The sequence below is a fragment of the Coregonus clupeaformis genome, chromosome 39 (assembly GCF_020615455.1).
Source record: "Coregonus clupeaformis isolate EN_2021a chromosome 39, ASM2061545v1, whole genome shotgun sequence".
Taxonomy (NCBI): domain Eukaryota; kingdom Metazoa; phylum Chordata; class Actinopteri; order Salmoniformes; family Salmonidae; genus Coregonus; species Coregonus clupeaformis.
In genome coordinates this window covers 12,103,526-12,115,830 of record NC_059230.1, presented here as the reverse complement: position 1 = coordinate 12,115,830, position 12,305 = coordinate 12,103,526, and the positions used below count along the sequence as shown (strand labels likewise).

General features: G+C 49.9%; 1 protein-coding gene across 2 annotated transcripts in view; it reads right to left on the bottom strand.

Moving 5' to 3' along the window:
* Nucleotides 1-6,553: 6,553 nt before the first annotated feature.
* Nucleotides 6,554-12,305, bottom strand: part of LOC121554391 (netrin-1-like) — a 28,780-nt gene continuing 23,028 nt past the window's right edge. For both annotated transcript variants that reach the window (XM_041867960.2, XM_041867959.1), the window contains 3 exons: nt 8,188-8,241; nt 7,494-7,574; nt 6,554-7,357 (listed from right to left, as the gene is read on the bottom strand). In XM_041867960.2, coding sequence (XP_041723894.1) covers nt 6,708-7,357; nt 7,494-7,574; nt 8,188-8,241 — 785 coding nt within the window. In that variant the 3' untranslated portion in view covers nt 6,554-6,707. The remainder of the gene's footprint in view (nt 7,358-7,493; nt 7,575-8,187; nt 8,242-12,305) is intronic.

Sequence of the window (12,305 nt, the reverse complement as noted above, 5' to 3'; positions counted from 1 at the left end):
TCTTTTGCTCTCTTTTTCGCTCTCTCTCGCTCTCTCTATCTATCTCTTCCAAGCTCTCTCTCTCTCTCTATCTATCTATCTCTTCCAAGCTCTCTCTCTCTCTCTCTCTCTCTCTCTCTCTCTCTCTCTCTCTCTCTCTCTCTCTCTCTCTCTCTCTCTCTCTCTCTCTCTCTCTCTCTCTCTCTCTCTCTCTCTCTCTCTCTCTCTCTCTCTCTCTCTCTCTCTCTCTCTCTCTGCATGCTGGGAGTGTTTGGTGCGTGCTGGGAATTGTTTGAGTGAGTGCTAAGTGCGAGTGTTGTGTAGAGTTAGATATCCTGGGTTTTCCTTTTCTTGGTGATATCCTTTTTCTCTTCTATGCATGATTAAGGTTATTATTTCTATTTTTTTGTTGCGGTAGAATTAAGTATATTGTTTTTCGTGTCGAAATTACCCTGATTTTGGTGGGGATGGCGGCCGAATCGGGACGCCGTCCCTGTCACTTGGCACGGCTTTAGGTGTGTTACTGAAGCTACTGTCACGGTGGAAGAGGTTTTGGTCGCCGTAGGAGAGAAGGTAGGATATGAGAATGTTGCTTATGCGTCACGGATGAATAAAGCGGTGGTGGTATTTCTTAAAGAAGAGCACCTTGTTGATCGTATGGTTGAGCATGGCATACTTCTTAAAGGAATGTTTATTCAAGTTACGCCGCTTTTTTCTCCGTCAACAAGGGTAACGATTTCAAATGTACCGCCGTTCATTCCAAATGAGCTATTGGAGCGCGAGTTATTGCGCTTTGGGAAGTTTGCAAGTTCAATTAAGGTTGTCCCATTGGGTTGCAAACACCCGGCGTTGAAACAGGTAATGTCGTTTCGGCGACAGGTGTTTATGTTTTTGGACTCACCGGAACAGACTTTGGAGTTATCGTTTAAAGTCAAGTATGACAATAGATTGTATATGGCTTATGCTAGTACAGGTAGTCAACGGTGTTTTGAGTGTGGGGATGTTGGTCATAAGCGACATGCTTGCCCGAAAAGGGAGAAGGCAGAGGGAGGGGCGCAGGTGGTCCTCGTAACGCCTGGGCCCACTGATGTAGGAAGAGGTGGGCTGACAGTGGTAGAGCAGCCGCACGCATCTGTTGCTGAGGAACAAGTTGTCCGTGTTGAGGGCACAGAGGTGCAACTTGTACCAGAGGGAAATGTTATGCAGGGGGATTTTTTTGTTGTAGAAGGTAAGGATGGATCTGAAGGGCCATTTCCTCAGACTGGTGAGGAGGTGCCCAGTACGAGTGCTGTGGTACAGGAGGGGGTACATGTGGAGCTAATCTCCCAGGTAGTGGAGGAGATGCCCACTACAAGTAATGGGTTACAGGAGAGGGTTCATGTGGAGCTCATCTCCCAGGTAGTGGAGGAGATGCCCACTATGAGTGCTGGGGTACAGGGGGGGCTAGTCTCCCAGGTAGTGGAGGAGATGCCCACTATGAGTGCTGGGTTACAGGGGGGGCTAGTCTCCCAGGTAGTGGAGGAGATGCCCACTACGAGTAATGGGGTTCAGGCGGGGCTAGTCTCCCAGGTAGTGGGGGAGATGCCCACTACGAGTAAAGGGGTTCAGGTGGGGCTAGTCTCCCAGGTAGTGGAGGAGATGCCCACTACGAGTAATGGGGTTCAGGTGGGGCTAGTCTCCCAGGTAGTGGAGGAGATGCCTGGTACGAGTGATGGGGTGCAAGTGGGGAGTGTTGAAAGGGATGTGGTAGAGGGGAGTCAGTGGTCTGTGGCCTCAGTTGAGGAGGATCAGGAGAAGGATATGGATATCTCTCTTGATACGGTATCAGCTGGTGAGGACTCAATTTACGATCTAGAGGAGGTAAAAGGGTTTCTGGATCAGACTTTTGGGAAATCTGTCAAATTGGCAGATTATTTTGATGTTGATAAGTTTGTGAGGTCAGCTGTGATGTTACAGAAGACGGTGGGGTTAGACCAGTTGAGTGAGAAGAAGCGGTTTCGCTTGAGGAAATTTGTTACTGCTGTTGCAGCAGCAAAGGGTGGTGGGAAACGTGGTCAGGTTAAGAGAAAATTTAAATAATGATGATGATTATGCCTCATAGGGTGTTCTATTCTCTTTGTCTGGTTTCTCTGTGGTATCTTCTGCTTTTCCTTTTTCTTTTCTATATGGAGGTACTAAGGGTAGGTTCTCTCAACATTAATGGAGGAAGGGACAGGAATAAGAGGGCTTGGGTATTAGAAGTAATAAAACAGAAAAGGCTTAATGTAGTTTTCCTACAGGAGACACATAGTGATGAGGAAAATGCGGCTGACTGGGGTATGTGGTGGGAGGGGCAGCATATACTCAGTCATGGTACTAATTTCAGTGCTGGGGTGGCAATCTTGTTTTCTTCAGGCTTAGGGGTGACTGTGGTATCTACAACAGAGATTGTCAAGGGTCGGGTTTTATTGGTCAAGGTGGATGTTATGGGGTTTTTGTTTGTTTTTTTGAATGTTTATGCTCCTAATGAGGGTACAGAGCGTATTGTTGGTTTTGATAAAATAAAGGAAACCTTAAGACAGTGTGACCAAGAGGGGTGTATGGTTTTAGGGGGGGACTGGAACTGTACAGTGGACTTTACTGTTGATCGCACCGCTGAAGAACCTCACCTGCGGTCAGCAATTTGTCTGTCTGGTCTATTAACTGAGTTTGAGCTTTCTGATGTGTGGAGAGTAAGGAATGCAAAAGTTAGGCAGTACACATGGCTAAAAGTTAATGAAGGTCATGTCAGTGCAGCAAGGTTAGACAGGTTGTATGTATCTGAGCAATACTGTAGTAGGGTTGGAAGGTGTGACATTACTCCTGTGGGTTTCTCTGATCACCATATTGTCACTGTTGATATTCACTTGTCCTGTCCACGAAGGTCATCATCTTATTGGTATTTTAATGTTAAATTGTTACATGATGTCATGTTTTGTGAAAGGTTTTTGTTGTTTTGGGAAAAATGGAGGGTTACAAAAGGGAATTTTGAGTCCTTGAGACAATGGTGGGAGGTTGGGAAGGCCCAAATACGATTATTTTGTCAACAGTATACTGCTCTGTCTCGAATTGAAGTTAAAGAGACTATCAGGGCCCTTGAGCAGAACATTAAATCTATTGAATTGAAGTTGCTCACTCAGAATGACCCCGGACTAGTCATGAACTTACAGGACAAGAAACATGAATTGAGGTCGCTTCTGCATGAAAGAGTGAAGGGTGCCTTGATTAGGTCTCGTTTCGCTTCCCTCAAGGATATGGATGCTCCTAGTGCTTTTTTTTTTTACCTAGGACAGTCGACATTGCAACGTAAACAGATGGTCTGCCTTCGTCTCCCTGATGGGAAGGTGACCACGGATGACAGTGAAATGCGTCAACATGCCGTGGATTTCTATTCTGCCCTCTATAAGGCGGAGGATTGTGACTCTCTGTGTACTGAACAGTTGTTACACGGTCTTCCTCAATTGGGACCTGAGCAAAGAGTCGCATTGGACTCTGACATTACACTGCAAGAGCTGTCCACAGCAGTTATGCAGCTCTCAACAGGCCGAGCCCCTGGCATTGATGGTTTACCATCTGAGTTTTACAAGCACTTTTGGGGGGTCTATTGGGGAGGATTTTTATGAAGTGGTGTGTGAATCTTTTCATGAGGGCTCTCTTCCTGTATCTTGTCAACGTGCGGTACTTTCACTGTTGCCAAAAAGGGGGATTTGGCTCTCATAAAAAATTGGAGACCTGTTGCTTTGCTGTGTGCAGAATATAAAATTGTTTCTAAATGTCTCTCAAACAGGTTGAAAGAGTATCTGGGATTGTTGGTCCACAAGGACCAGTCCTACTATGTACCTGATCGCTCTATTGTTGACAACTTGTTTCTAATAAGAGATGTTTTGGACATTTGTAAACTGTCTGATGTAAATGTGGGTTTACTTTCTTTGGATCAGGAGAAGGCTTTTGATCGTGTGGACCACCAGTACTTGTTTAAAACAATGAAAGCCTTTGGGGTTGGGGATGTTTTTTTGTCTTGGATGAAGTTACTGTATGCTGGGGCCTCGTGTATGGTGAAGGTGGGGGGTGGTTTGAGTTGTCCCATCCCTGTCCAAAGGGGCATCAGGCAGGGATGCCCAATTTCAGGGCAGTTATACAGTCTGGCGATTGAACCAATGCTTTGTTTTTTTAAGAGCGAAGCTTACTGGTTTCTCTGTGCCAGGTGTAATGAAGGGTCCCACGATAGCACTGTCTGCGTATGCAGATGACGTGACAGTTTTTATTACAGGGGGTGAGGATGTTAAGGTTCTCTCAGAAGCCTTAAAGGTGTATGAGGGGGCCTCCTCAGCTAGAGTCAATTGGGGAAAGAGTGAAGCGCTGTGGGCAGGCCAGCTTCAGATGGGGTCCGCTCCACGATTACCAGGGGGCTTCAGTGGGGCAGAGATGGGATGAAGACTTTGGGGGTTTTTTCTAGGCTCCGATGTCTTTCAGAAAAAGAACTGGGAGGGTGTAGTGGAGAAAGTGTGTGCCAGACTGTCAAGATGGAAATGGGTGCTGCCCCAGCTGTCTTATAGGGGAAGGGTACTGGTAGCTAATAACCTAGCTGCCTCTACCCTGTGGCACAGACTAATTATTTTACAGCCACCAAAGGGTCTGATACAAGAGCTTCAGAGGACCCTTGTCAACTTCTTCTGGTCTGGACAACATTGGATTAAAGCTTCAGCCCTGTACCTGCCACTGCACGAGGGTGGGCAAGGCCTGGTGGACATTTCTTCCAGGATCATGGCTTTCCGGCTTCAAGCAGCCCAGAGACTGTTGTACAGTGACGGTTCTAGCTGGGTTGACACAGCCTACGCATTGATGAGGAGAGCGGGCTGTTTGGGCTTAGACAAGCACCTTTTCCTCTTAAAGCTGGAGGGGGGTGAGTTGCCTGGCCTGACTCCATTTTATGAGTCTGTTATGCAGGCTTGGAGAGTTCTGGTCAAGTCCCGTAAGGCCTGCACGCCACCAGGGATGTGGCTTTTGAAGAGCCTCTTTTTCACAACACTGCCATCCAGTCCCGTGTTCTGGGTTCAGCTAGCCTACGTTCATGCCTGTTAGGCGTGGGGTGTACTAAGCTGGGTCATCTGATGTGGAACAGGAATAGGTCGTTGGAGGAGCTGGGAGAAAGAGCGGGGATCCGATCGTCTCGCCTACTGAGGAAGGTCGTCGCTGAGGTCTGTGATTCCTTGCCAGTACTTCATCTGCAGTATGTGACTGACACTTCCAATTCTGATCGGTGGAAGGAGGGTCTGGATTATGTGTTCCCTGCACTGATTGTTAGTGCTGCGGCGGGAGCATTCGAGGAGGACGTGGGGATGCTGCTTTCCTTCGATACCCCGGAGCTGGGGAGTTCAAGGAGGTGGGAAAGAAGGCCATGTACAGAACATGTGTAAAGGTGTCCCATGCCTCTTCCCTGGAAGGGGTAAAATCGACGAGGTGGGCGGGTGTGCTTGGTCCAGGTGCCTCCCCAAAAGGCTGTTGGCGAACACTATACAAACTGCCTATTGATAAGAGGACAGCTGACCTCCAATGGAGGATAATACATGGAGCCATAGCCACCAACATGTATCTGGTACACCTGGATCCTACTGTTGGGGAGGAGTGTCCATTCTGTGCTGAACCTGAAACTCTGGCACATCTGTTTTTACAGTGTCCCAGGTTGGTCGGGATGATTGACCTGATCACTAATTGGTTCTCAGCTCTGGGAGAGGTTTTCTCTTCCCAACTGTACATATTGGGGCCAAAGTACAGGTTTAGTCAGAAAGCTGTAGTTGTGTTGCTTAATTTTGTGTTAGGGGCAGCAAAATTAGCCATATGGAAGACCCGAAAGAACAGTATTCGGGGACAGGGGTCTGTGGATGTGGTGGGAATGCTGGAGGGAATGTTGGCAGCAAGACTAAGAATTGAGTTTGCCTATTATAAACTGGTCAACAATATTGATCTGTTTATGAGTATATGGGGCATTCAGATGCTGTTGTGTTCAGTTACTGTGGAGGAGGAATTGGAGTTGTGTTTTTAATTGATGTGTAAATACGGTTTTGTATGAGTATTTGTGTGGTGGGCTCCCAGACCCAATAAAGATTATTTCAAACTCACTCTCTCTCTCTCTCTCTCTCTCTCTCTCTCTCTCTCTCTCTCTCTCTCTCTCTCTCTCTCTCTCTCTCTCTCTCTCTCTCTCTCTCTCTCTCTCTCTCTCCTCTCTCTCTCTCTCTCTCTCTCTCTCTCTCTCTCTCTCTCTCTCTCTCTCTCTCTCTCTCTCTCTCTCTCTCTCTCTCTCTCTCTCTCTCTCGACAAGGGATACCTAGTGCTTACAATCTGAAAGATAGTGATCACTCCCTCTCTTCTTCTCAGAGAAACTGCAGAGGGGAACAGCCTATCTTTTTGACACTTTTTATTCAATCCACGTGTGGATTTATTCATTTAATAAATTTATTTTATAAAGCCCTTTTTACATCAGCAGTTGTCACAAAGTGCTTATACAGAAACCCAGTCTAAAACCCCAAAGAGCAAGCAATGCAGATGTAGAAGCACGGTGGCTAGGAAAAATCCCTAGAAAGGCAGGAACCAGGCTCTGAGGGGTGGCCAGTCCTCTTCTGGCTGTGCCGGCTGGAGATTATGGCCATTTTAGGCCAGATTTATTCTTCTCTTCACCCCTTGTTCTTTCTCTGTCTACTACCTCCTATGTTTCAGACAGGGGTGGAACATATGAGACTGGGCGTGGAGGGAGATGGAGTCTGTTCCTGTTGCTGCTCCTGTGGGGTCTCAGGTCTGTGATGTGAGGAGGACTGTATGTGAGTGTGTGTGTCCAGCGCCACAGAGTGCTCTGCCTCCTCTTCCATGTCTTTCATGGAATCTGAGGGCGTGTGTGGATGTGTGTGTGGGTTTGTATGTTCAGGGTGCACCTCAACCTCTGTCTCTTTCTCAGTCACTAGGTGAGGTGGTGTATACTCTGAATGATGGTGCTTCAAGTGGCCCCTGTGGGGGTCCCCACCCCCAGGCAATTTCGGGGGGCAGCGGCCCCTCTTGTCCTGCCCCCTGAACCCTCTCAGTTTGGGGTTCCAGTGCTCCCTCCACTGGAGGGCCAGTGTGGATCTATCGGCCACCAGTCGTCTCTCCTCTGGGCCTCGGCCCCCCTCCTCGGACCCAATTAGCAGGAAGGTGCGGCCCACCTGGAGGGCGGGGCAGCCACAGCCGAGGTCACGGTTGGGAACCCACAGGGCCTGCGGGCCCCTACGCACGCTGGAATAAGACCCTGTACGGAAAACAGTCTGAATCCAGACAGAAAACTGCCACCAGGGGCCCGAACGCTCCATCCCTCTGACCTGTAGCTTCAGGACTGGGGGAGGGGGAGAGGGAGGAAGAGAGAGAGTGAGAGCGAAAGAGAGAGAATCAATTGAATTTTTTCTCTGTCTTACTTTGGTAGCATTGTATTCTGCAGTCACACCAAAGACATTGTGCTATACAGTTCTTACCATAGTCCTTTAGACAGTACGTCTCCAGGTTCATCCTCACTTTAACCTGCGATGGCAGGCAGTACGATACACACTCTTCAGCTGAGAGAGAGAGAGGTTGAGAGGGTACAAGACAACGAGGGGGAGAGAGAGAGAAAGAGAGAGAGAGAGAGAGAGAGAGAGAGAGAGAGAGAGAGAGAGAGAGAGAGAGAGAGAGAGAGAGAGAGAGAGAGAGAGAGAGAGAGAGAGAGAGAGAAAATGTATTGAATGAGAGAGAGCATCTCACAACGACACGTCTGTTCCTGCTTCTATTTGTCATCACAGTATCTCATCTAACAGATGCCTCTCTGGAGTCCAGCAACAGGTGAAACACCCCCCTATCACCACTGGAGGGAGCTAGACAGCCTCCAGTCCAGTAGGCTACTATAGCTAAGACTCACACAAGGTATGTATAAAATAGTGAAGTGATCAGTCAACCACTGTAGTCAAGAAGAGTTACAGGGTGCACATAGGCTTTTGTTTTGTTCCAGCCCAGCACTTAAAACCTGATCTCACTAATTCATTGTTCATTAGGACTTAAATGACTTCAGTCAGGTGTGTCAGTGCTTGAGGCGCTCCAGGACCTGGTTTTGGGGACCACTGAAATTGTGGTCCGATGTTGCAGTTCAATATATTGTGCCACGTCAGTTTGTGTCTCAACCAAAACTCCACTCACCTATACTGTATTGGGGCTGGTATACAGGTGTTGTGGGGGCTACCTCCTGGATTCCTATGGATAAAAACAAACATGTTGATATGTTATTTACATTTACATTTACGTCACTTAGCAGACGCTCTTATCCAGAGCGACTTACAAATTGGTGCATTCACCTTATAGCCAGTGGGATAACCACTTTACAATATGTTTTTTTTTTCTTTCTTTGGGGTGGGGTAAGGGGGGGTAGAAGGATTACTTTATCCTATCCCAGGTATTCCTTAAAGAGGTGGGGTTTCAAGTGTCTCCGGAAGGTGGTGAGTGACTCCGCTGTCCTGGCGTTGTGAGGGAGCTTGTTCCACCATTGGGGTGCCAGAGCAGCGAACAGTTTTGACTGGGCTGAGCGGGAACTGTGCTTCCGCAGAGGTAGGGGGGCCAGCAGGCCAGAGGTGGATGAACGCAAAGCCCTCGTTTGGGTGTAGGGACTGATCACAGCCTGAAGGTACGGAGGTGCCGTTCCCCTCACAGCTCCGTAGGCAAGCACCATGGTCTTGTAGCAGATGCAAGCTTCAACTGGAAGCCAGTGGAGTGTGCGGAGGAGCGGGGGTGACGTGAGAGAACTTGGGAAGGTTGAACACCAGACGGGCTGCAGCATTCTGGATGAGTTGTAGGGGTTTAATGGCACAGGCAGGGAGCCCAGCCAACAGCGAGTTGCAGTAATCCAGACGGGAGATGACAAGTGCCTGGATTAGGACCTGTGCCGCTTCCTGTGTAAGGCAGGGTCGTACTCTCCGAATGTTGTAGAGCATGAACCTACAGGATCGGGTCACCGCCTTGATGTTAGTGGAGAACGACAGGGTGTTGTCCAGGGTCACGCCAAGGCTCTTCGCACTCTGGGAGGAGGACACAACGGAGTTGTCAACCGTGATGGCGAGATCAAGTAAGGGGGGTAGAAGGATTACTTTATCCTATCCCAGGTATTCCTTAAAGAGGTGGGGTTTCAAGTGTCTCCGGAAGGTGGTGAGTGACTCCGCTGTCCTGGCGTTGTGAGGGAGCTTGTTCCACCATTGGGGTGCCAGAGCAGCGAACAGTTTTGACTGGGCTGAGCGGGAACTGTGCTTCCGCAGAGGTAGGGGGCCAGCAGGCCAGAGGTGGATGAACGCAAAGCCCTCGTTTGGGTGTAGGGACTGATCACAGCCTGAAGGTACGGAGGTGCCGTTCCCCTCACAGCTCCGTGAGGCAAGCACCATGGTCTTGTAGCAGATGCAAGCTTCAACTGGAAGCCAGTGGAGTGTGCGGAGGAGCGGGGTGACGTGAGAGAACTTGGGAAGGTTGAACACCAGACGGGCTGCAGCATTCTGGATGAGTTGTAGGGGTTTAATGGCACAGGCAGGGAGCCCAGCCAACAGCGAGTTGCAGTAATCCAGACGGGAGATGACAAGTGCCTGGATTAGGACCTGTGCCGCTTCCTGTGTAAGGCAGGGTCGTACTCTCCGAATGTTGTAGAGCATGAACCTACAGGATCGGGTCACCGCCTTGATGTTAGTGGAGAACGACAGGGTGTTGTCCAGGGTCACGCCAAGGCTCTTCGCACTCTGGGAGGAGGACACAACGGAGTTGTCAACCGTGATGGCGAGATCAAGTAAGGGGGGGTAGAAGGATTACTTTATCCTATCCCAGGTATTCCTTAAAGAGGTGGGGTTTCAAGTGTCTCCGGAAGGTGGTGAGTGACTCCGCTGTCCTGGCGTTGTGAGGGAGCTTGTTCCACCATTGGGGTGCCAGAGCAGCGAACAGTTTTGACTGGGCTGAGCGGGAACTGTGCTTCCGCAGAGGTAGGGGGGCCAGCAGGCCAGAGGTGGATGAACGCAAAGCCCTCGTTTGGGTGTAGGGACTGATCACAGCCTGAAGGTACGGAGGTGCCGTTCCCCTCACAGCTCCGTAGGCAAGCACCATGGTCTTGTAGCAGATGCAAGCTTCAACTGGAAGCCAGTGGAGTGTGCGGAGGAGCGGGGTGACGTGAGAGAACTTGGGAAGGTTGAACACCAGACGGGCTGCAGCATTCTGGATGAGTTGTAGGGGTTTAATGGCACAGGCAGGGAGCCCAGCCAACAGCGAGTTGCAGTAATCCAGACGGGAGATGACAAGTGCCTGGATTAGGACCTGTGCCGCTTCCTGTGTAAGGCAGGGTCGTACTCTCCGAATGTTGTAGAGCATGAACCTACAGGATCGGGTCACCGCCTTGATGTTAGTGGAGAACGACAGGGTGTTGTCCAGGGTCACGCCAAGGCTCTTCGCACTCTGGGAGGAGGACACAACGGAGTTGTCAACCGTGATGGCGAGATCATGGAACGGGCAGTCCTTCCCCGGGAGGAAGAGCAGCTCCGTCTTGCCAAGGTTCAGCTTGAGGTGGTGATCCGTCATCCACACTGATATGTCTGCCAGACATGCAGAGATGCAATTCACCACCTGGTTATCAGAAGGGGGAAAGGAGAAGATTAGTTGTGTGTCGTCTGCGTAGCAATGATAGGAGAGGCCATGTGAGGATATGACAGAGCCAAGTGACTTGGTGTATAGCGAGAATAGGAGAGGGCCTAGAACTGAGCCCTGGGGGACACCAGTGGTGAGAGCACGTGGTGCGGAGACAGATTCTCGCCATGCCACTTGGTAGGAGCGACCGGTCAGGTAGGACACAATCCAAGAGTGAGCCGCGCAGGAGATGCCCAACTCGGAGAGGGTGGAGAGGAGGATCTGATGGTTCACAGTATCAAAGGCAGCAGACAGGTCTAGAAGGACAAGAGCAGAGGAGAGAGAGTTAGCTTTAGCAGTGCGGAGAGCCTCCGTGACACAGAGAATAGCAGTCTCAGTTGAATGACCAGTCTTGAAACCTGACTGGTTTGGATCAAGAAGGTCATTCTGAGAGAGATAGCAAGAGAGTTGGCTAAAGACGGCACGCTCAAGAGTTTTGGAGAGAAAAGAAAGAAGGGATACTGGTCTGTAGTTGTTGACATCGGAGGGATCGAGTGTAGGTTTTTTGAGAAGGGGTGCAACTCTCGCTCTCTTGAAGACAGAAGGGACATAGCCAGCGGTCAAGGATGAGTTGATGAGCGAGGTGAGGTAAGGGAGAAGGTCACCGGAGATGGTCTGGAGAAGAGAGGAGGGGATAGGGTCAACCGGGCAGGTTGTTGGGCGGCCGGCCGTCACAAGTCGCAAGATTTCATCTGGAGAGAGAGGGGAGAAAGAAGTCAAAGCATAGGGTAGGGCAGTGTGAGCAGGACCAGCAGTGTCATTTGACTTAACAAACAAGGATCGGATGTCGTCAACCTTCTTTTCAAAATGGTTGACGAAGTCATCCACAGAGAGGGAGGAGGGGGGGGGGTGGGGGATTCAGCAGGGAGGAGAAGGTGGCAAAGAGCTTCCTAGGGTTAGAGGCAGATGCTTGGAATTTAGAGTGGTAGAAAGTGGCTTTAGCAGCAGAAACAGAGGAAGAAAATGTAGAGAGGAGGGAGTGAAAAGATGCCAGGTCCGCAGGGAGTCTAGTTTTCCTCCATTTCCGCTCGGCTGCCCGGAGCCCTGTTCTGTGAGCTCGCAATGAGTCGTCAAGCCACGGAGCAGGAGGGGAGGACCGAGCCGGCCGGGAGGATAAGGGACATAGAGAGTCAAAGGATGCAGAAAGGGAGGAGAGGAGGGTTGAGGAGGCAGAATCAGGAGATTGGAGGGAGAAGGATTGAGCAGAGGGAAGAGATGATAGGATGGAAGAGGAGAGAGTAGCGGGAGAGAGAGAGCGAAGGTTGCGATGGCGCATTACCATCTGAGTAGGGGCAGAGTGAGTAGTGTTGGAGGAGAGCGAGAGAGAAAAGGATACAAAGTAGTGGTCGGAGACATGGAGGGGAGTTGCAGTGAGATTAGTAGAAGAACAGCATCTAGTAAAGATGAGGTCAAGCATATTGCCTGCTTTGTGAGTAGGGGGGGGACTGTCAGAGGGTGAGGTCAAAAGAGGAGGAGTGGAAAGAAGGAGGCAGAGAGAAATGAGTCAAAGGTAGACGTAGGGAGGTTAAAGTCACCCAGAACTGTGAGGGGTGAGCCATCCTCAGGAAAGGAACTTATCAAGGCGTCAAGCTCATTGATGAACTCTCCAAGGG